This window comes from Odocoileus virginianus, chromosome 3 (genome assembly GCF_023699985.2).
Source record: "Odocoileus virginianus isolate 20LAN1187 ecotype Illinois chromosome 3, Ovbor_1.2, whole genome shotgun sequence".
NCBI classification, from domain to species: Eukaryota; Metazoa; Chordata; class Mammalia; order Artiodactyla; family Cervidae; genus Odocoileus; species Odocoileus virginianus.
Genome location: NC_069676.1, coordinates 84,580,246 through 84,603,396, shown reverse-complemented (window position 1 = coordinate 84,603,396; position 23,151 = coordinate 84,580,246). Strand labels below are relative to the sequence as shown.

Sequence of the window (23,151 nt, the reverse complement as noted above, 5' to 3'; positions counted from 1 at the left end):
TTAGAGAGCAGCCTCCACTCGCTGCAACTAGAGAAAAGCCCACACAGCAACAAAGACCCAGCAAGCACAGTCAATTTAAAAAAAAAAGTCTTCAGCCTTAATATTTTTCAATAATAATAAAAGCACATGGTAATAAAAATTCAATCTATGTAGAGAGGTCTAAGAAGAAAAGGCAAAGGCTTCCACCACATCTAGTCCTTTCAACCACTGTTATAAATTTCTTTAGTAATATTCTAGAAAGAAAAGTTAAACACATTTTCCTGTACAGATATATGAACGCGTGTGTGTGAGAGTGGGGAGGATGAGGGGTGTGCATTTAAAATTTTATTCCAAAGCAATGACATCAGACATTCTATGTGGCAACTTTTTTTTTCTCTTTAAAATACATTCCGGAGAACTTTCTTTCCATGTGCCTAGTTATGGAAGCCCCATGAATAAGGAAAATTTGGCTTTTTAAGCATTGTACCCCCAATGCCTAGAACAAAGGTTTCACACATAATTCTTCTCCAGGAAAAACGTTAGGTAATTAAATGAATAAATCAGAAAATATGAAAAACAACTTCATTGCTTTGAGCAAAGGCATAATATTGCATTATTTTAAAGTACCAGAAGTTTTCAGTCTGCAATTGGTGAACATTTAGCATATTTTCAGATTTTTGGCTATTACTGTAATAAACATTCGTGAACCTACCTGTTACATCTTATACATGTTTATCTGTAGGTGAATCCAAGGTAATTACTTTGCAAAGTAATAATTCAGTCAATTACATTTTTAACTTTCATATTTCCAAGTAACACTCTTAACTGGTTGCATCAATTTGCACTCTTATTAAAATATAGTTTTTATTCTGGGACATACCATAAAACCTAAATGTTTAATGACAGAAATACACATTCCTAGAAACTACATATTATTTTCTCTACAGCCTTTGAATGAAAACTGTCAGAGGAGGTCTAAAAAACTGAAAATCCTTTTAGCCTTGCTCAGTACTAGGGACATCCTTTTTCTCAGACAAAGTATTTGTTCCTACTGGCCAGTTTTTTGGAACTTAGCCAAACTTCATGGCTAACTGCCTCCTTTGTATATATATAATAAAATATAATTCTATTATTGTCTTTTTGTAAAAAGTTCAGTAGCTGCACCTTTGTTAAATATAAATAATGGTTCAAGAGCATGCACATATCATTGGGAAAGTATTTATACAAAGGAAATAGGTAGCAGTCCTGTAGGAGCGCTTGAAATTCTATCTCCTGGACTTTCACATGGATTCCACTGCCTATTGACATTAAAATAAGAAAAGTAACCTATATGCAGAAAGAAGGTTGGATTCACATTAACATTCACGAAGGCTGAGCTGCCTGAACCCTACACATCAAGTAGGGAAAATATCCTTTGTCTACTGAGGAGAAACTGTCTCAGTGATGAATGCTTACAGACAGGGGTGTCAGAAGGGCAACAGCACACAGAACAGCTCCGACAAACTGAAAAAACATGTTGTTGTTTTTAAACTCTTCTACTCCAGTTCTTTTTGTTGCATTGTGGAGCACAGTGCCTATCTCCAGAAATAAAAGAAAAAATATTGCAATGCAGAATTCCTAACCTTTACTGAGGCACTTCCCAGAAAACAGAAAATATAATCTTTGAAAATAATCTGAAACAAAGCTTCAAAGACTTCATGATGCATAAATATTCAGACATTCCTCAAAGAAGTACACTGCACCCCGCCTGTTTGGGTCTAAAATGCATATTGTCATAAGAACAGCCTGGTAGTCAAAGTGTAAAATCTAACGTCAACACTGGGAGACATTACGCACATCATTAAAAACACTCTACACTTATTTACATAAATTCAAACACGTTATTACACTCATGCAGTAAACTTCTGAGAAGCACCATGTATGATGTCATGAGTTTGTCATTTAACAAACTAAAATCTTATTGCCTCCAAAACAAACGTGGTAGGCTTTCAGTTAATTTTCCAAACAAATTAAGTTGCCATTTGTAAACAGCCTTGTCTCATTGAGAAAAGGAGGCCTGAAAACCCCGGGCTCGAGGGCAAACATTTTCTGGGGCCTAACTCTAGGTGGCTCACTTTCCTCATCTAAGCATATAAAGGCTGAAACAATTGTCCGCCGCCGCCAAGGGTTTTTTTTCCTCCAGTATTTTGTCTTTTCTGCAGGAGTCGAGAGGATTTAGTTCGAAGAGCAAGAAGCATGGAATAATTTAAAATATGGATGTCAATACTATGCTTTGGGGCGTTCTTCCCCACACCACAGAAACCTTCAGAGGCAAAGAGGAAATGCACAGGGACAAACCCTCACAAACCCTCAGTACCTCCCCCGCCCCCTCAGTGTTTTCCAGCCGGTCTTTGCCTACGCGACCACACGAAGTCCGCCCAAATAGCTGGATTAGACCGCGGACTTGGCCCCGAAGCTTTTATGTACTGGGGTGGGGGGAATGAAGGGGCGGGGCCGAAGGGGAGGAGTCAGGGGCGGGGCTGGATTCAGGGGCGGAGCTGGAACCTGCACCCGATTTCCGGGCTGCGGCGGAATCCCTGCGCCTGCGCGCCCGCGTCGGCTTGTGGTTAGGGAGTCCCGGGTTCTTGGGCTCGCCCTCGCGCCCCCGCCCTCCGCCTCCTCCCGGTCCCATCCCACCTCCGCCCACTTGACGCGATGACGCACGGCAGGTTTGCGGACGTGGCGGCGGCGCACGGCACGAAAGGCGGAGACGTTGGTGGTGGTGGTGGTGGTAGTGGCGGCGGCGGCGGCAGCGGCGACGGCGGTGGAAGACAGGGGCAGTCAGAGACCGAGGCTCGGCCATGAACTGGCCCGGAACGGCGGCGGCGGACCTGGTGGCGGTCTCCTCGTTGAGTCCCCCCTGCTAACGGGACAGGTAAAGATGGCGGCCAGAGGTGGGTGCGGGGATAGGGGATGGCCGGGTCCGGCCGGCGGCGTTGGGGCCCCGGCTGCACCTTCGCTGGAGGCGGCACGGACCCAGCGGCCGCAGAAGTGGCGGGCCGGCTGTCGGGGGCTCGGACCCCGGCACCGCTTGGAAGAGACTTCGAAGCAGCGGAGACCTTCGATACCAGCTCCACCAAAGCCCCTTGTTACACTCTCGGGGAAACTGAGGCTCAGAGGAAAGGCTCCTCCCTGCCCGAATCCCGGAGCAGCGGATTTCCCAACTAGACACCTTTCTCCCACAACCTCGTGTTTGGGTTGAATATTCGTTGACAGCATCTGGTCCACACCGTCCCAAGTGCGATGACAACATAGGGATCTGAGGTTTCATCTTCGCTAGGTGTAGAGAAAGAAAAAAAACTAGATGTGTGGAGAGGAGGAGAAGGGAAGTTAAGTTTTTAGAAACTCGATTGACCCTGAGAAAACAGTCTCTCTGATACTGTCCTAGTGCTGAAGTAGCTTGTGACCTGTGGCCCTTTTATTGCTGCTTGCTTAAGGAATGTCAAAGCGAAAACACCCAACAGCATTTATAGAGCACGCAGGCATTGGGGAAATAATTTTCAGCTACCTAGTGAGCTGACGAGTGCTTTAACACGGGGTCCCTTGTGTTACTTTTTTTGCCAGTTCTTGTAATCTATGCAGGCTTGTTTCAGTTTTCTGGAGAAAACTGTGCTTTCTGTCCTGCCGTAAGAGAATTGTAACAGGTGGAGCGAATTGAGCCAGATGACTTCACTACTGTGTACTTTGTAATCTTTTATATAGTTGGCTCAGATAATTACATGCCAGGGCCAGAGTCTAGCTTTTCATGTCAGTTAGGGACACAACCAACTCTTGATTATTCAGAGACAAACTATCCAGTTTGTGGTTTTCTGCTGCCTGCGTTACTTCAGTACACGGGGAGTGGAGATCGTGAGACAGATATATTGTTTCGCAGTGTATCATGGAGTTGCTCCTGCTAAGTGGCTTCAGTCGAGTCCGACTCTCTGCCACCCTGTGGACTGTAGCCCACCAGGCTCCTCTGTGCCTGGGATTATCCAGGCAAGAATACCAGAGTGGGTTGCCATGCCCTCCTCCAAGGGATCTTCCCGACCAATGGATCGAATCTGCATCTCTTAGGTCTTCGGCGTTGGCAGACAGGTTCTTTACCACTGGCGCCACCTGTGTAGCGCATATTATGGAGAGACACTGAAATCAGTATCTAAAATGGCTTTTGGGCCTTGCTCAGTGAATTTCAGCGGTACTAAGCCACTTTGGGGTTCGAAGAACAAATCATCAGGAGAAAAAGTCTAAAGTTGGCAGCATAACTGAGTTAGTATAGGCAAGTGTAAATTGCTGTATATTAAGTGGTTCATAACATATAAAACTTTTTGAGACTATGAGAACAATAAATATTATCCCCAGAAAAGTGTGCATACGTATAAAAGATTGCTTAGGAATCCACAGTATTCACAGATATTTCCTAGATTAAAGACAGTATTGAAAGACTGTTAAATAAGTGGAAATAAAACTATTATCTGTTTTAGGTGGAGGTGAGATACTCTTTCAACTTCTTTGAGAACAAAATAAAAATAAAGCATCCTTAATTTATTACGGTATTAAAACAAGTTTCATCTTTAAGCTTGTTAGAGTTGTCACTTGTTAGAATTCCTTGAAGGAATAGATGTGATTTTAAAACCGTTTTTGAGATGTAAAACGTGGGTAGCTTTCTTTAGTTTGGTGGCTGCTGAGTTAGGAGGTCCAGTTTATGGTAGTAAATAATGTAGCTTTTGGGGGAACAGGTGAAATTATCAACTTAATATGTAGCTATTAGTTACTTATTGAGTAGAAACTTTTGAATTTTTAAAGCATTACCGTGTTGCCATAGAGCAGGGTCAGAAACTGGTTTTCTGGGGTTGAATTCAATGATATGAAATAGTTTCCAAAATTTTCTAAGTATGTCCCAACATAGTAGGTGATATATTGTGTATATCACAAATTCAGACTTTTGGAGTTGGTCTTTTCTGATTTTTTTTTCTTTTCCACCTGGTGCTTGTCCATAGTATACACAACTGCCTTTGGGAAATCATTTAGTCTTGGCTTTCATTGCTCAGCATGGTCATGATTTCCTCTTCCTCTGATTACTTCTTTTCCATCTTTGCAAGCTGATCTTCCTTCATCTAGATACTAAATGTAGCAGTTCTCCAAGGGTCCACATTGGACCCACTTTTCTTATTCTGCGCGTGCTCTCTCTAGGTAATCTCATCCATACAGTTTCAGTTTCCACCTGTGTGCAGACGAGTCATGAAATTATGTCACCCAGACCTTTCTGAATTGGACTACATAGTCCACTTGACTATTGGACATTCTTTTTGGCTGTCTTAAAGGAATTTATAATCAAAGTCACCCACTCTCAACATGCTCTTCCAGTGTTCCAAATTTTAGAGAATGGCACCAGCGTTTACTTAGGGACACAAATCAGAAATCTTGGTGTGACCTTTAACTAATTTCTTTTCTTTGTATCTGAGCCACATCGTTAAGCCCTAAGTATTTTACCTTCCCAATTCCTTTTACTACTTCTCTACTCTCTTTCACGATTATTGAAAATAACCTATCCTTCCTTATGTGAAAAATTACTACGAAACTAAAACCATGAGCGTGGAATTTTTTTTTAATGTTCTTTTTTGTTTTTAACACTGATAGACTTTGGAGGGGGAGGGTCTGGTTGCTACCTGGGATCCCACTCTCCTAACATAGGTAATAAGGGATTTAGAAACCTTTGTGCAGTGTCTATATTCTGGGACCCCAGGGCAGGAACCGGGTAATTGCTGGGTGGCCTAGAGGTGGGGAGGCAGCACCCTTGTTACCTGCATGCCCACATCCACCCTGAACATGATGGTGGGGTGAGATGCTCTGGGCGGGATGAGCAAGTCCCCAGGCTCAGGCCAAGTTGGCCACAGGGGTTGTGGCAGGTGGCCACCGCTTCAGCAGCACTAGGTACCATAGTTACAGGGCATCTTGTTGCTGGCATTGTCAGTGGTGAACCTGTAGTCATATGTGAGCTCCTCACCATGCAGGAAGCAATGCAGGGTAGGTAAAATGACGATGTGCCCCTAGCCCTCCATGTGGATAACTCGAGAAAGCAGTTGGGTTCACAGGAGTGGTTGATGGCGCAGATAGCATTGCCATACATCGTGGCACCCCTGTGTCAAAGTCATTCATTTGGAACACGTAGCACCGAATGCTCCTCCCGTTGGAGAACTTATCCCACTTTTTTTAAACGAGAATAGGTCAGCTTAATGAAGGTGAGTTGTGAGTGAGTACACTTAAGTCAGCTCTCATCTCAGTCTTAAAATGTCTTTTCTGAAGTAGAAATGAATATAGTGCCTTAAAATCTGTTCACAGTCTCTGTGGAACATAAATTGAGTTTCATGGGGGCTTTGGTAAGCTAAAAGTTTGATGAAAAGCTCCAGGGAAGAAAAGTCTCTGGTGGGAAGAAAAATTCCTGGTTGAGAGCAAAATCATGACCTGTGTAGATGGCACATATTGTACTGAACATAAATAGTGAAATCAGCCTGATCCAGGGAAGTGGGAAGAGAGTCCAAAAGATAGTTCAATCTCATGAATCTTAAAACTCGGGACAACTCAGAAAGTTTGGGGTTTATAAAAGTCTTGTGTGTATATATGTAAAAACTATATATATACTTTTTTGATTCTGTCAGATCTATAAATTATATATATGATCGCACGTTTATAAGATGTGTGATCTTAAAATTATTTTTTATATTTCTTATATCTTCTTCACATACTCAGAATGGGGAAACTTAATTTTTTGACCTGAAATAATATAGCAGTTTGCCCTTATTAAAATGTAAGCATCACTGTTGTGTGACATATGGTCTAAAAGAATGGATTACCTCTTTCTCCCATCCCATTGTCTCCATTGCCAGATATGCTCATTGTTCTTCAACAGCTGCAAAACTTGAACCTAAGTTTTTAAATAACTCAAACCATTCTTTAAAAAACAAGATGTAGAGTGTCTTGAATATGAGATTCATGTAAATCAGTCAAATGGATCAGCTACATTCCAAAGTTTTCTCTGCCTTCTTTCCCCACCAGATTTGGACATGGCAGGGAGGCATCAGAATCGTAGTTTTCCTCTTCCAGGAATTCATTCAAGTGCTCAAGTACATACATTTGGAAATTGTACAGACAGTGATATGCTGGAGGAAGATGCTGAAGTGTATGAGCTTCGATCCCGAGGAAAAGAAAAAATCCGAAGAAGTACATCAAAAGATAGACTTGATGACATTATAGTGTTAACAAAAGATATACAGGAAGGAGACACTTTAAATGCAATAGCCCTTCAGTACTGTTGTACGGTAAGTTTTAACCTGATTTTGCATAATGCAGCCCCAATTATATTATTTGTTCATACTACAAGTTGAAGTAAAGTCTGTGCCCCTTCATCTTTGTTCCTTCACCCCCCACTTTTTTTCCTCTTTCCACAGAAATCTCTTATCCTGTTGGTGGATGTTAACTTCTTAAATTTTAAGTGAACACTTGAATGTTTATTTCTAAATCATGATTCTGTTTTCAGATTGAAAACACTGAAATGCATTTATTTTTCTCCTTATTCAGGTTATAAGAGAATGTAGAAATATATGAGGAAAATATTTTTCCTGTCCCAATTTCCTAAAACACACACTGGTGTATTTCTTTCCCTACCTTTTCTGGGGGAAGATGTATATGTATGTGGTGATGTTTTTAAAATTGGTTTATATTATCCGTGTTACTGTGAAAGTTGCCTCTGACTTTTTCATTTCTTAGTATATCATGGACATCCCTCATAGCCACATAGGTCTAACTCCCTATGTTATATAGCTTACGATGTTCCATAGTATGGATATACCACAATTATTAAATTGTTCTCTTATTCATGGGTAGTCAGGATTTCCTCCATGTTTTGCATTGGGCAAATGCTGTCACTACTAATAACTTTGTTTCTGTGAAATAGATTCTTAAAAGAGGGATTTATAGAGGAAAGGTATATTTTTTATTTTACTAGGTATTAAACTGTTTAAATTCATTTTATATCTGTGTCATGTTCATCTTGCATCCATAGCATGGAATCTGTTTTCACATTCAAATCTTTTGTAATCAAAGTTTTTATTCTTATGCTCCCAAAAGAATTTTGAAATGTATGTACTAGGTAACACCTTGTACATTTTCAAGTGAACATCTTAAATACAGCTTGACTTAAAATTGTTACAAAGAATTTAATTTCCAGAATGTTGTCAACATTGATATTTAAAAATAAGACTATTAGAATATTCTTTAAATGTATGCATGAAATTCTAATACCACCAGGATTTGCTACCTAAAATCATTCATTTGAAATATATGAGCTCTCTTTTCAGTAGCATGAAATTTTATATACTCCTTTTTCTCCTTGATTAATATTTTCATTCTCCCCCTCAAAATCTTTCATAGTGTAAAATATATTTATGCTTGAAAACCTTTTATTGGTTACCTGTCACAGTTCCCTGCTGTAGAAACACACATATATTGATAAATTTATATATATATTTAAATTTAATTTTATAAAGTTTCCTATGACCATGAGGTTCTATGTGTTATTTTTATGAATAAGTGCTGCAGTTATTTATGATTGATCAAAACAAATATTATACATTTTAATTAATTAAATATTTTATTGAAATGCATTTCTTGATGGAGTAAGAGAAGCTGGGTTTGGGGTTTTTTTGTGATTTGTTCATGTATGGGAACATTATTTACTGTTAGAAAATGATTTTATTCTTTAGTGCAGATAAATTGTTACTGTGTATTCTGTAGCGAAAAAGACCATGGAGAAATAAACCTTAGAAGGTTGTTAATGGAAAATAATAAAGACTTTTAAGACTGGGGCAAGGCTAAAAATATCAAGATGGAGATCCAAGAGAAGAGTTTGGTCTAGTAGCTTTATTAGAGAAAGACAGTAGTTTTCTAGAGCCTAGAAAGTTTTCTTAGAAAAAGAGAAATTTGAAATGCCGTCTAAATGATTCAAAATAGAGGTCATATTTTTAATCAGTGAGGTTTTGAAAAGGACATAGTATTTCAGACATATGACAGTGAAGTAGAAAAGATATCAAGGAGGAAATAAAGTAGACAACAAAGGAAGTTTATTAGGTGTTTCAGAAATGAGTGACACAGACTAGGATAAAGTGCTTTAAGATAACTGAGGAAAAGTTTGATATATAGTAAGAGAACATTTTAAAGTTTTAAAAAGTGCTGCAAAATGGGGATGGGGGTTGGGCAGGGAGAACCTGCTGGTGAATTAGAGGGAATCTAAGAAAAAGGTTATTGGAATATCCAATGAATGTAAGTGTGTGGGCTAAAATATTTATAGAAAGGATAGAGAAGCTAATAGAAAATGTATTGGGGGGGGCAATCACAGGATGTGTCTGCTGTTTCCTTAATTAAATGCAGAGTGATGAAAGGCATTTAGCTTAACAGAGAAGATGGCACTGGCCACAGTAATGGGAAAACCGATAAAGTGGAGTTAGGGAGGCAGACAGAGCTCAATAGTAGGAAAAAAGGTTAATCTTATAAAAAGGATTTATCATTTAAAAATTATGGAAATTCGTGCCACATTCTACTTATAAATATTCAACCTTAGGAATTATTAAAATATGCCTGTTATAAAACAGTGATAAGAGGAACAAAAAGTTCAGGGTTGGAATCCTAAATGTAACCAAGGAAGTTAGCATAACAGAGAAAACATTATAGGGATATTTAGAGAGGTAGAGGCTAAATCTTGGAAGCATGGTTCAGAAAGATTTTTGAGTAGTTATTAGTTGGAATATACAATACCAAACAAAGCATTTAGAGAATAGGGTTAGGCTTTCGGGTTGTCAGTGAATCCTCATTTGTGTTAAAAAAGATTCCTAAGGTAGTAAAATGACGAAGCACCCTTTAACATTCCACTGTCATCTCCTCTCTTTTCCTTCCACACATACACTTCAAAGGAATTCACTTTTTCTCATTCTGCATTACACTGGACCAGTAATATGCAATTAATCCAGGTCACTGCTGCTGCTTAAAAACCCTGTTTGACAACCTGAATTCTGCAGGTTTCTGATTTTCTTACTATTAAAGTTTAATAGCTGCTGCTGCTGCTAAGTTACTTCAGTCGTGTCTGACTCTGTGCGACCCCATAGACGGCAGCCCACCAGGTTCCCCCGTCTCTGGGACTCTCCAGGCAAGAACACTGGAGTGGGTTGCCATTTCCTTCTCTAATGCATGAAAGGGAAAAGCGAAAGTGAAGTCGCTCAGTCGTGTCCAACTCCTAGCGACCCCACGGACTGCAGCCTACCAGGCTCCTCCGTCCATGGGATTTTCCAGGCACAGTACTGGAGTGGGGTGCCATTGTCTTCTCCTAATATCAGCTAACACTTGCATAATATATGTGTTTCACTGCTGTAGGTGTTCTTTGGACATTTTAATAATCTTCACAGTAACCGTATGTGGTAGGTAGTAGCATTGCGGTCATTTTACATAAACTGATTTGCAGAGAGGTTAAACAACCTGCCCCAAATCACACAGCTAGAAAGCGTCATGGTCATGCTTCAAACCCAGGTAACCACTTGTAACCACTGTCACATGGTGCTTTCCTGGCTCCTGTTTCTGTCTCCTTTGTGGCTTTCTCTTGCTCAGCACGCACCTCACATGTTGGCATTCCTCAGGGATCTTTCCTGGTACCTTTTTCTAGCGAATCTACTCTTGTGACGTCAGTGACCATTTCTGCTGGTAATCCACAAATCTCTCTCTTTAGCTGGGTTCATTCTTCTGAATTTCAGACATTCATCTCTAACTGCCTTTTGGACGTCCTCCACTTTCATATTTCAGGCACATTAAAGTCAACATGTGTGAAATCTGTGTTCATTCTCTCTTACCCCTCTACAGTAGTCCATATCTTAATGAGGGACGTGATTATCCATTGTTGGCCATGTCAGAAACCTGTTTTATCCTAGATTCACTTTAACTTCTCCGACATCAATCAGGTGATAAATGATCAGGGCTTACTTTACAGCTTTGATGGACTAATAATTTAAAGGTAGTTGCAGAACCTGGCATAGTAATTGGTAGCCTGAGAAATACTTCCTTACTCTTGCCATTGTTGGCAGGTGGATAGGATATATAGACAAGTTGAGGACTATATAAAATATACAAGGAAAGCCTTTAAAAATGACTGATCTTGGGAGGAGCTGAATAATGCATTTACAGCAAGAAGTTTGGGGGGGAAATGGCTTCAGAAAACAAGTGGAGATAAATTATCGTTTTATTAATTCCAACGTGTATTTTTAAAAATAAAATATTTTAACATCTTTAAATTAGAACGGTGGCATCTTCAATATTTGGTGGGGTTTTTTTTACCTTTATGATACATAAAATAATGGGACATCCTAAGAGTGGATGGCATCTTAGTTTTGATAAAACATGGTACTTTTATTGGGTTAAATTGACATTTGCCTATACTCTAACTGCCACACAAGAAGAAAGAACTTAAGTCTGTAATCCCTCCTTCACAAATTGTTTACAGGCATCAGAAGTGTGATATTTGTACATGAGGTACAAAGAGAAATATCAGAAGATCCTAGAATCTATTTAAATAACCAGAATTAGTGTTAACAATATATGGGGTGATAGTAGAATATAATTGGTGATTTTTTAAGACTGGTAGATCAAGAGTGGTGTAGAACTGTTATCCACAAATAAAATCTCTGGATGTGATAACTCAATACTTCTAATATTAAGCTCATTTTTTCCCCTCTAAAAGTAACGGGTGAATGAATTGTTACTACTTTTATTTTGATTCAGAATTTAGTTGAATGTTGCTTTTTTTTTTTCTTTACAGGTAGCAGATATCAAGAGGGTTAACAATCTCATCAGTGATCAAGACTTTTTTGCCCTTAGGTCTATCAAAATTCCAGTAAAAAAGTTTAGTTCATTGACTGAAACACTTTATCCTCCAAAAGGAAGACCGGCTTCACGTCCTTCTCCTGTTCAATACCTTCCAGAACAGGAAGTTTTGTCAGCTAATGACTCTCTTTCTTCCACTGAGTCAGCTGGTAGCTTTCTAAAAGAAGTAGACCGGGACATAGAACAAATAGTAAAATGTACAGACACCAAAAGAGAGAACCTTAATGAGGTGGTGTCTGCCTTGACAGCACAACAGGTCCGTTTTGAACCTGATAACAAAAACATTCAACGGAAGGATCCTTACTATGGAGCAGACTGGGGAATAGGGTGGTGGACAGCTGTAGTGATAATGTTGATAGTAGGCATAATAACACCAGTGTTTTATTTGCTGTATTATGAAATTTTAGCTAAGGTGGATGTCAGTCACCATTCAACAGTGGATTCTTCACATTTGCATTCAGGAGTCACACCCCCATCACAGCAGAGAGAAATGGAAAATGGAATTGCTCCAACTAAAGGAATACCCTTTGGTGCACAAGATGATCATAAACTATATAGTCAAGATTCTCAGTTACCTGCTGCTCAACACAAAACATAGCAGTTGGTTCACAGTTACAGTGTTCGAATCACATGTGCATTTGGAATGTGGTGAATCAGTTCGTCAGTAACCACTTCAAAGGCAGAATTTGGAGAGACTGAAGATGCTTTGTTTTTCACCTTTTGTTGTTATTTGGAGCCACTTACAAATGGGTTTGAGTATAGAATCCCTACAGTTGCTAGTTGTTGATATTAAAAGCAGTGAATCTGTGTTAACTGTTATATCATGCTTAAAGCAGAAATGAATTTGATTATGTGTCTAGGAAGTTCTTGAAAAATGCATCATTTTTCTTAGTCAAGACTGGTTATGTTTAAATTTTACTTTTTAAGTATTTTTGTTTTGAGGTTATTAGTAATAAATTTAAGCAAATAATGATAGCATCAGATGTCTGCAGCTGAGGAAAATTTTAATACTGTGAACCATCAAGATGTTCAGTTGCAAGAAAGTCTGATTCTAAAATTATTTGATAGCACTTAAAATTCTATTTTGAAATTAAAAAAAAAACACATTTAGTTCATACACTATGAAAGCATAAATAGAACAGAAATGGGAAAGTTATCTATAATGTCTGTAATAGAGGGTGAGATATATTATTAACCCCCCCAAATAATGTGTTACTGTTGGGAAGTTACCGTTTGGTCACTAGAACACTGGATTATGTCAGGACATAAAGTTTATCTCTTTAAAGAATGCTGCCACTGCTTCTGTTTTTTAAGTAATTATATTTGCCTCTGATATTTGAAAGCACTTCTGTTGTTCTATAATGAAAGTGTTACACATGTACAGATTACCATTATTTAGGAAATATTTCCTTACATACTGTGATAAGTTGTTGCTGTATTACATGTAGTAACATGCCTTAATTACATTTAATGCCTTATAATATATAATTTTTAGAATTAAACATTGTTTCAGATAGTCCAATAGAATTCATAACATAGGCTGTATAAAATCAGCCTCCACCGTCACTATCAAGCACAAGTTGATGAGACGAAAACATTTTCATTGTCTGTCTCTGAGGTCTGTTGCAGAAAAGCAGGAGTAGAGAGACTGTTAGCATTAGCAGTAAAAGACATATTGCTTTATTGATCCCTTAGCCTCTAGAGTTTTTCATAGAGGAAATGTTCAACTTAGATCCTTTTTCCCTAGACTAGAGCATCACATGGGGGAGCAGAGGCCAGAGGTGTATGGTTTGGTCAGAAGGAAGGGGTTTATAGGGCCATATTTTAAAATCTACTGTGGATCAGACAGACTCTAGCTAAATAAGCATTTGCATATGGATTCCATCATTTAATTTTTAAAAGTATGTGTTTTTAAAATGTTATCAAAATAATTCATTGGAAGCAAGATTTGGTGGAGTCTGGCTTGCCTGTTTTGTGTATAATAAAGTATGCACCTTAAGATACATAATAACACCTCATTTTCTGGGCATTATTTCCTAACTTCTAATGTTTAAGCTTTGCAACCAGTTCTATATTTCAGATTTCAATCTGGATTCAAAGTGAGGTGAACAAACATATATATATGAGGCTTAATGTACTTTCAGGAGCAATGTGTCAGAGAAAGACAGGACAAAGAAGTCAAACATTAAAGCCCTTCATACATCAGAGGGCTTTAGACAATTGCCAAAAAGTGTTAATATGGAAGTCTGTAGCAAATTGATTTTTTGAGCGATTCTATTAGTTTGAGATTTAAAAAATTGTTTTAATGTGCCTTGGGCATCTTTCTAATTTATGCTCAGTGTTAACTTGGCCAGTTTACATTGTATTTATTAAGCCTGCTGAAAATCAAGTTTTAGGGAAGAAAATAAAGATTATTTTAGGATAGAATGGGCTAGATGGCCTTTGAAGAACTTTTGTTTACATCAAATTGATGAAATTTCAGAGAGTCAAGGATTCCTTTTTGCTTGTGATACTTGGAAATTGACAAAGAGAAGTCTGATTTCCAAAATCATTAACATTTTAAAAAGTAGGTGTACTGTGTTGGTTAAAAACATTTTCTGTCTTGCAGAGTGTCCTATTCCTTGAAGGAAGTATAACATATCCTTGTGGCACAGTCAAGCAGTTTCCTTTGTCCTTACTTTTTACTTGATTGAATATAGTTTGAATTACATATAATTCTATATATATGTAATATATATAGAGAATTCTATATGTTATATATATAGAATTCTAGATTTTAATCCTTGTCATTTGTTAAAACAATTTCCTAAGCATTTAATAGATACAATAATTTTAACTTTTAAAAAGTACTAAGTAGTACTACAAAATTTGTAGTAAATGCAGATTACTTTGTAAAACTTAATAAAACAAGAAAAGTTATCATTTGATAGTGTGGCTTTTGTGTTGAAACCCTTATTTGAATTTACTTTGAGACTTTACATTAGAAGATACATACACACACACACACACACACACACACACACACGTATATACATACAGATGTAAAAGTAACAACTGTGAATCAATCACTGCATTTGGTTCACTTAAAATGTTGGGAGTTGCAGGTATTTAAGAAAAACCTTATTTTTAAAAAGGGCAGTTATTTCTTAAAGTTGGGTACAAATGGTTAAACTTGTTTCAAACAATGGATGGTATTTAAATAATTTTTGCTATCCTATTCCTAGAAAATTATAGGCTTTGTGTCCTTAAAAGATATATTAAGATCAGTTATAGAGTCATTAGGAATTAGAAGACAGTAATGTTAACTTTGAAAACTTGTATTTTAAAGCTTGTCTTTCTCTGAACCCTACTTGTTCAATGGCCTGTAGAGTTCTTTAAATGAACCATTATTTAGTCATTAGTTTTACTAAAATTACCTACTTGGAATATGAAGAATACAATTAATTAGGTTTTAGAAATACCATGAAACAGGATCCAGTCAAAGTGTTAGAGTAAAGGTGGAGTTCCGGGAAGTTTGTATTTAGACGGTACATGATGGGAATCATTCTTATTTTAAATTACGTTGCTCAGGAAATCAGTATTTTTCTTCCAAGTATGTGCATATTGCACTGTTAGATCACAGAAATCTGAGTGCTTTAATTATTTTATGTATGCAAATTATATAAAACTTTTGTATAACGTATTTTATACAAATGCAGCATGAAATTGTAGAATATTATGTTAGCATGTACATCTGTAAAACTGGGTTTTAAAACTTTCTGCCCCTTATTTTTCATGTTTTAAAAGATATACAAAATGTAATAAAGTTTCTATTTTATTTAAGCAAAAAATGGAAGCCGGTTAATTGAATTGAATAAAGCAAATCTTTTCTCCTCCTCTATTTGATAAAAGAGATACTATGTAAGATAGACTGAATTGCCAAAGATTTACCAATTCAGATTCTCCCTTATACTGAAACAAAATACACTGGATGACTTATAGAACATAAGTGAAAGGAAATGAAAACAAATTTCAGATGAACGTTACTTGCAGTGAAAAAGGCCTTACGAGGCATGGAGATTACAGATTGGTCATGTAATAAATATGCTCTATTTACATCTAAATTTTATTATGAAACAAACTTTTCATCTCAAAACGCTAATTTTTAAAAATACTAGTAAAAATCAGTTATTTCGAGTTATTTAATGGAGAATCTGTGGTGTAAACCTTGGTTTCTTCATTTATAAAAGCATCTTAATCTTAAAATTGTATTTATAATTTTTCTTATAAAAAGTTACTAACTTCAGAGTCTTTAAGCATACTAAAGAAAAGCCATGATACTGTACATCTGAAAGTGGGGAAGGAAAGTTTAACAAGGTCCAATGAGTGTCAGCATTCTCTCAATATTCAAATCTCTTAATCACCAAGAGTTTTATTGTTGATGGTGGTTTAAGAACATCTGATACTGGCATCCTGCTCAATAAATATACAGTTATTGTACTAGGTAAAATAAGTATTAACAAATTAGTTTTCTCAAACACACGTATTTCAGTAGGATCAAAATAAAACATCTTAATATAAAACAAAAGGACAATTTTTTTTTTGCAGGAATTTAATGTGTAAACAAATACAGAAAAATAAGCATTAGAGCAACAAAACAGTTTTGTATCTTATATATAGAAATTTTATTTAAAGACACTTCACCATCAAGTATGAGGCGAATCTGCACTAAAGTTTACCTTCTTATAGAATAATTTCACAGTCTTCTTAGATTTTAAGCCAAATAATAAGACTGCCACTGTTAAAAGCAAGCCGCAAATACTTCCTGCCTGTTCTCACAATTAGTCTACGTTAAACTTATGAAAAGATCTTCCCAAGGAGGAAGGCAATGCACTTAACAGACATGGCTGGGCCTCCCCAGCAAATCCTTGCCCATAGTAGATGCTTTATCATCTGTAGGACTAAAATGGTGGCAATAAACTGAAAGCCCGGAAAAAAGATTCCTATATCTTTGGTGTATTTGCCTGATTCACATGTTATTTTCAGATTCATAAAAAAGGAAGTAAACAGAACAATAAGGTAAGATTTGTATAAATTAAATAGTATTAAGCTGTAGTACTAAGGAGTTGAGAGAATAAGAAACATGTAAATTACCAATCCTAAATGACTATTGCCCATTACAACTGAAAGGTGAGAATTCTACTCTTAAGTAGACTGCTACTTTAGAGTGTTTCATTCACGTTTTCCATTTATAATCTAAAATTTTTCATAAACTCCTTTAAGAAATCACATAGGATCAACAAATACTGAATAATGGCCCTCACACCCACACTGAATTATCAGAGGAAATATTACAATTGAAAGTGGTCTTTTTTTTTTTTTCCTGAGAAAGCCATATTACAAAATGGCACAAGACAATACACATTTTTTCCCACAATAAAATGAGATGGGAAAATCAAATTTCGATATATTTTTGTGAGGAAAATAAGTCTGTCTCTCAAAACTCTTTTCAATCACTTTGCCAGTTACAACTGTTTTAGAGGGGAGAATCAAATTTAAGGATGGTAATTTCCACAAGGTGAGAGAATGAACACGTATGGTAAACTTTGGTTGGAATTTAAGCAGGTTTTATAGAAAATTGTTTACAAGTGAAGAAACTAAGGCACAGAAAACCTAACCAAGCTCAATTTCAAGGCTGAGTTTAATAGTACAGGTAGAAACAGAATCTAGAGCTCTGGTTCTCAGGTCAGAGGGCAATGGGTGGTATCTTCCCAAGAGGGAAGAAATTATTTCTTTTGGTGAGTAACGTTAACAAATCATTTAAAAAATACATAATATGAATTTCCTTGAAAATCTTTGGCATATGTAAGTCATCGGAAGCTGATATTTTTAGATATCCTCTCTCCTACCCCAAACAAAAAGGGGAGCTAGTTTTTAAATGAATCAAGAAAGATTAATCTCAATTTCAAAGTGACCTGAGTTTTATCCTGCATTGTTAAATCAATTGGACAGTTTGAGTCCTATGAAACGTAACAGAGGCCACTATACCTCAAAAACTACACATACATGCATTCTGCAATGAGATTTATACAACTTGAACTTACTCCACATTTTCATCAAGTACAAAATTAAATATCTCAGTCTAATTTTTCATTAACCAATGACTCAAAGATAACAAACTTATTACAGTGGGATGATTAATTGATCTATAGGATGGTATAAAGTTAGCCCCAAATTCATGTATTTATTTATCCCAGGTCTTCGTATTGGTTTGAGTTGTAAGTTATGAAATTAGCTCAGATTGGCATTTCTCCCTGTGCGTGTGTTTCCAATCACAAAACTTTTAATCTCATAAAATACGCATTTGTAAGAGCTCAGGTAGGTTTTTGTAGTCATAATATAGTAGCACAGAACATTCCATGTAAAAGTAAAAAATAAAATTATTTTCAAGTTTCTTTGTTTCTAAAGTGCTCCATGTGCAGTATTAAACCAACTTTCAGATTATAGAAATCCATTATGATGACTAGTAGCAGTTTCAGAAAAGATCAGCAGTTAAATAAGAATAATTTGTTTAAGTATGAATACATGGATTAAAAGATGCAAAAACTTCTTAAAAAGATGCAGAAATTCTTTAGGCACATTCTAATCCAAAACATTAAAAAAAAAATCCACTTGAATACATTAGAGAGATGACAGAGGTGTTGAGAAGGAATGTCAGTGTCAGAGATTAACTGGTAAGGTAACTAGTGTGTAAACTCAAAGTGGTTCTGAATATTTTAATAACAAGTATCTTTCCAACAAAACAGTAACAAAAATAAAGTACTTACTCATTGCTTATCAGAAATAAAATAGAAAATAAGTCTGTCCAAATGTTCAGAAGCTGTATCATAAAAATATTTTTTGAGAAATTCCATAGCTAGTAGGTTGCTTCATCCATGTTGTCGTCACTGTCTGCACCAAAATCATCTCCATCTTCAAAGTAGGAATTAATGTAGTCATTTTCCTAAGTGAAATGATATACTCCTCAGTAAACTTTAAAAGTATGAGTAGTAACATTAAAGAACATAATGTGGGCTGTCCCTTTAAACATAAGTTTATAAATAACCAAAGTTAGGTAACTAGAAACTATGCCAGGCTTAAAAGAAGTCTCTGTTATTTCAATGCTTAAAACATTACCTTTCACATATCTACCTGTGCTCTTTCTTCCTTGAGACCACCATCCCCTACTAGTCTCAGGCACCAACTAGCTTAGAGAACACACACGGATGCCCACTACACGTTACCAGGATATATCTCATTCATTACACCTCAGAGGAGGGATGATACGTGGTTTAGCTAGTTTAACCACTATACACTTACTCCAAACAAATGTACACTCAATAAACAAAGTCAATTTACACTAACATTCATTTGACTACACCAGAACTAAGGTTTTCAGTTACAATAGCTGAGCATAAGCAGAGATTTTTGCTTTCTATCCAAAAAAAAAAAGACCTCAAGATAACTGAATCAAACATAGAAGATGACATATTACATTCCATCTAGGGTGGTTCAGTTTCTCTGAAGAGAGATTAATCCCCTGGGAACATTCCAATTCTTATGGGTAAGACTACTATCCATGTAAATGACTCAAGATATTTCTGCTTTCTACCAAAAACTCAAAAATCCATTTTGTGTTTAGATTAAAAGAAATTTAAGGGAGTTATTAACCAACTGCAGGATATGGACTGTCGCTGAATTCCAACTGGAAAAAGGAAAAATTTTTTTCCAATCAAAACAATTTGAACACTGGTTTAATACTTGATGATATTAAAGAAATACATTTTATTCTGTTAGCTATGATAATGTTACTGTGATAAAGAACCCTTATTTTTGAGTACATACTCAAAGACTGAAATATTGAAGCTGAAATTCCCAATACTTTGGCCACCTGATGCGAAGAACTGACTCATCGGAAATAACCCTGATGGGAAAGACTGAAGGTGGGAAGAAATGGGGATGACAGAGGATAAGATGGTTGGATGGCATCACTGACTCAATGGACATGAGTTTGAGTAAACTCCGGGAGTTGGTGATGGACAGGGAGGCCTGGCGTGCCACAGTCCATGGGGTCACAAAGAGTTGGATACGACTGAGCGACTGAACTAACTGAAATATTTATGGATGAAATGATACAATGTCTGGGATTTGCTTTACAATGATCCAAGGCAGCTGGGGCTATGAAGGGGGTAGGGGGACATGAGTGGACTAGGTGGATGAAAGAGTGGCAGAAAGCCTGGCTATGAATTGATGATTGTTAAAGCTGAGTGATGAGTCTGTAGGTGTTTTTATTACTAGTCACTAGTTTTTGAACATGACTGAAATTTGCCATAAAAAATTAACCTCCAAGATAATGTTTTGAGGGTGTTAGCCTGCTGTGGCCCCCTTTGCCTGGCAAAGCACAAGCTATTCTTTACTACTTCATGCCCTGCCAAATTAATCTCCATATCTCTATTATCTATAGCAGGAATTATGACAGAGTAATTAAGAAATAGAGACTATTCTCAAAAGAAAGCCTCCTGGATATCATCATTTTTAGGATCTGCATGGTGGGATAATATATATAAATTCATATAAATAATGTAAGAAAGGTAATGTATTATTCAGATATGTCTTTCATTACTTCGTCCTCCCTAAACACTTTCATTTCCAACTAAGACCCTTATCACATCTAGGGTTGTCCTGGTTTCTCTGGTGCTAAGAAACCCAACAGTCTGGAAACCTGGCTGAATCCTGGGAGTAGTATATGGGGGAGGGTGGCAGGGTTCAAGTGAGGCCACCTTGTACAGGAGACCTTGGTAAGGACACTGGTGTGAAACTGTAAGCTAGTCCGTTTATACACACAGGTGGAAATGAGTAAGGAAGAGACACTGTATTTCAAATTGAGCATATGCTACTTGGGTTTAGACTTGAGCACCTCCAAGTGATTCACATTTGGTAATTCTGTGAGATTAGTAATTTTGATACATAGATTGGTACAGAGTCAGAACCTGTTGAAACTGACAGTATAAAGGGTTCTTGGCTTCATTTGGGCTCCTGCTTTTTTCTTTAATTACAACATTCAAAAGGCTGGAAAAAAGTCCATATTTTCTCAATTTTACATGTAGGTGTTATATAGATAATTCGCTCCATTTTACTCTTCCAAACAAAATGCTTATCACATCATATATACACACACACACACACACACACACATCTCAATGATTTAATTAGCAGTAATTTTTCATTAGTTAACTGCTAGAAAGAGCAAAGAGAGTAACTTTAAATATGGAAAGGCTTTGAGCTTGCTTATACCCAGACTCACCTAGCCTCACCCTTAAAATATGTATCATTTGTTTATTAAAGTAGAAAGTTGGGCTTTTAAAAAATGAAATACAGTTATATGAACCCACTGGTGGTGTTTAGTACTCTATTAAGACCCAATATGGAATTCTGAAATTACTAGAAATAATGTTTGTTGTTCTTGCTAGGACAGATCTTAATTTCAACACAGCTCAACTCAAGTCTAGACTTTATAAAGAGAGCATTTCAAAAGCCAAAGAATATTCAGGAAAATTTCAAAAAATAGTAACACGCTCTTAAAATATTAACAAATAATAAGAAGTTTCTATTAATTAGAATGTCTTAGTGATGATTCAGACATAGATCAATGGAACAGAGTCCAGAAATACATCTAAGCAGATGAAGGAATCTAAGAGCTGATAAAGGAGAATTTCAAATCAATGCAGAAAGAAAATTATTTAGTACATGAGGCAGGCAATTGGCTAGCCATTTGGGAGCAGATAAAAAGGAATCAGTACCCTTCCTGCACACCAATATAAATTTTTTAAAACCAAAATTTAAGGCAAAGTAATTGTAGCATATAATTAAGATTTCTTAGGTGGAGCAGTTCAGGTGAAAGAAAGATTCATCAGTGTGGTGTGTGAAGCTGAAATGGAGTGCAGACAATGGTCACTGGAATGTATCAACAGAAGAAACAGCCTTGGGTTACTACGTGAGGCATCTACAAAGTCCCAAAGAGGCCGTGGCCAACAAACTCACCCTGACTGATTGACTCCAGCTTATTTTGAAATGCACCTTGTTTCTGAAAGTTGGAAATCCCAAATCTAAAACACGGAGTCCTGACTCAGTCATACTGGAGGTTGAATTATGAATGTTCTCTGATAGCGTCCACACACACTTTGGGATTTAAAACCTGATGGTATTTCTGGGATTCCCCCTCAAAATATGACTAAACCCGTAATTTATACTTATTGCTGACTTAAAGTGGTAAGTAGATAAATCTCAAACTAAACTGAACTATTTCCTTAACTTATGGACTTCCACAGTCAAAGCTGTCTATCAAGTTACTCTTACCTCCTACATTCCATTTGGTATCACTACTTTCAATGCTATAATTCTCCTAGTATTAAAGACTTGATGCCATTGATAATAATATACCCCTGGTTCCCATCAGCTCGGTTTTTAATATTTTAATTATATACCACTATCTGATTCCTTATTAGAGCATCCTTGAGTTTAGGAACTTCGCTACTCTCCCAGAATAGACCCTTACCTCTTCCTGCTCTTCTTCATCATATTCCTCTTGTTCAGCAGCATCATCTTCCTCATCATCATCGCCTTCTTTACTTTTCTCTTTGCTTCCTTCTTTCTCTTCATTTTCCTCATCTGATTTTTCACCATCACCTTTCTTTTCCAATTCCTGGTATGAATGAGCTTTATTAATTTAAATGGAAACCACCAGACTCTGACTTTCCTGCTCAACATCAAGAGAACAGTTACCTACCTCCTAATTCTAACCTTCCCTTACCAACACCTCCAGGCCCTCACCAAGGACCCTGTGAGCTACCTCAAGAAAGGAGGTACTCATTGGCTCATCATTACATTGGTACCTTCTTTGATTTTGTTATTTCATAACTCGGTCTTGGGGGAATTCCCTGGTGGTCCAGTGGCTAAGACTCTGTGCTCCCGATACAGGGGGGCTGGGTTCGATCCCTGGTCAGGGAACTAGATCCCATGTGCCACAACTAAGAAAGACTCTATGCAGCCAAATAAACAAAAATAAATATTAAAAAAAAAAAAAAAACCTCACTCTTGGGTAACGCTTCGATTTTGGCTCTATATCATAGTACTTTATTTTTATGATTACTATCCTACTTCCTTCTAAAATATTTTGATTCAGTTTATGAAGAACTTTCAGAATGTTATTTTGTTTTC

The 23,151-nt window shown here is 36.9% G+C and overlaps 2 protein-coding genes across 7 annotated transcripts in view; one reads left to right on the top strand and one right to left on the bottom strand.

Moving 5' to 3' along the window:
* Positions 1-2,743: 2,743 nt before the first annotated feature.
* On the top strand, positions 2,744-15,746 carry LYSMD3 (LysM domain containing 3). Its single transcript, XM_020913172.2, has 3 exons — positions 2,744-2,893; positions 7,054-7,316; positions 11,852-15,746. Exons 2-3 carry the CDS (start codon positions 7,062-7,064, stop codon positions 12,512-12,514), a joined length of 918 nt encoding a protein of 305 aa, XP_020768831.1. The 5' UTR covers positions 2,744-2,893; positions 7,054-7,061; the 3' UTR covers positions 12,515-15,746.
* A 1,832-nt stretch (positions 15,747-17,578) lies between these two features.
* Positions 17,579-23,151, bottom strand: part of POLR3G (RNA polymerase III subunit G) — a 46,121-nt gene continuing 40,548 nt past the window's right edge. For all 6 annotated transcript variants that reach the window (XM_070465808.1, XM_070465807.1, XM_020913168.2 and 3 more), the window contains 2 exons: positions 22,490-22,636; positions 17,579-18,898 (listed from right to left, as the gene is read on the bottom strand). In XM_070465808.1, the coding sequence (XP_070321909.1) occupies positions 18,812-18,898; positions 22,490-22,636 (234 nt within the window). In that variant the 3' untranslated portion in view covers positions 17,579-18,811. The remainder of the gene's footprint in view (positions 18,899-22,489; positions 22,637-23,151) is intronic.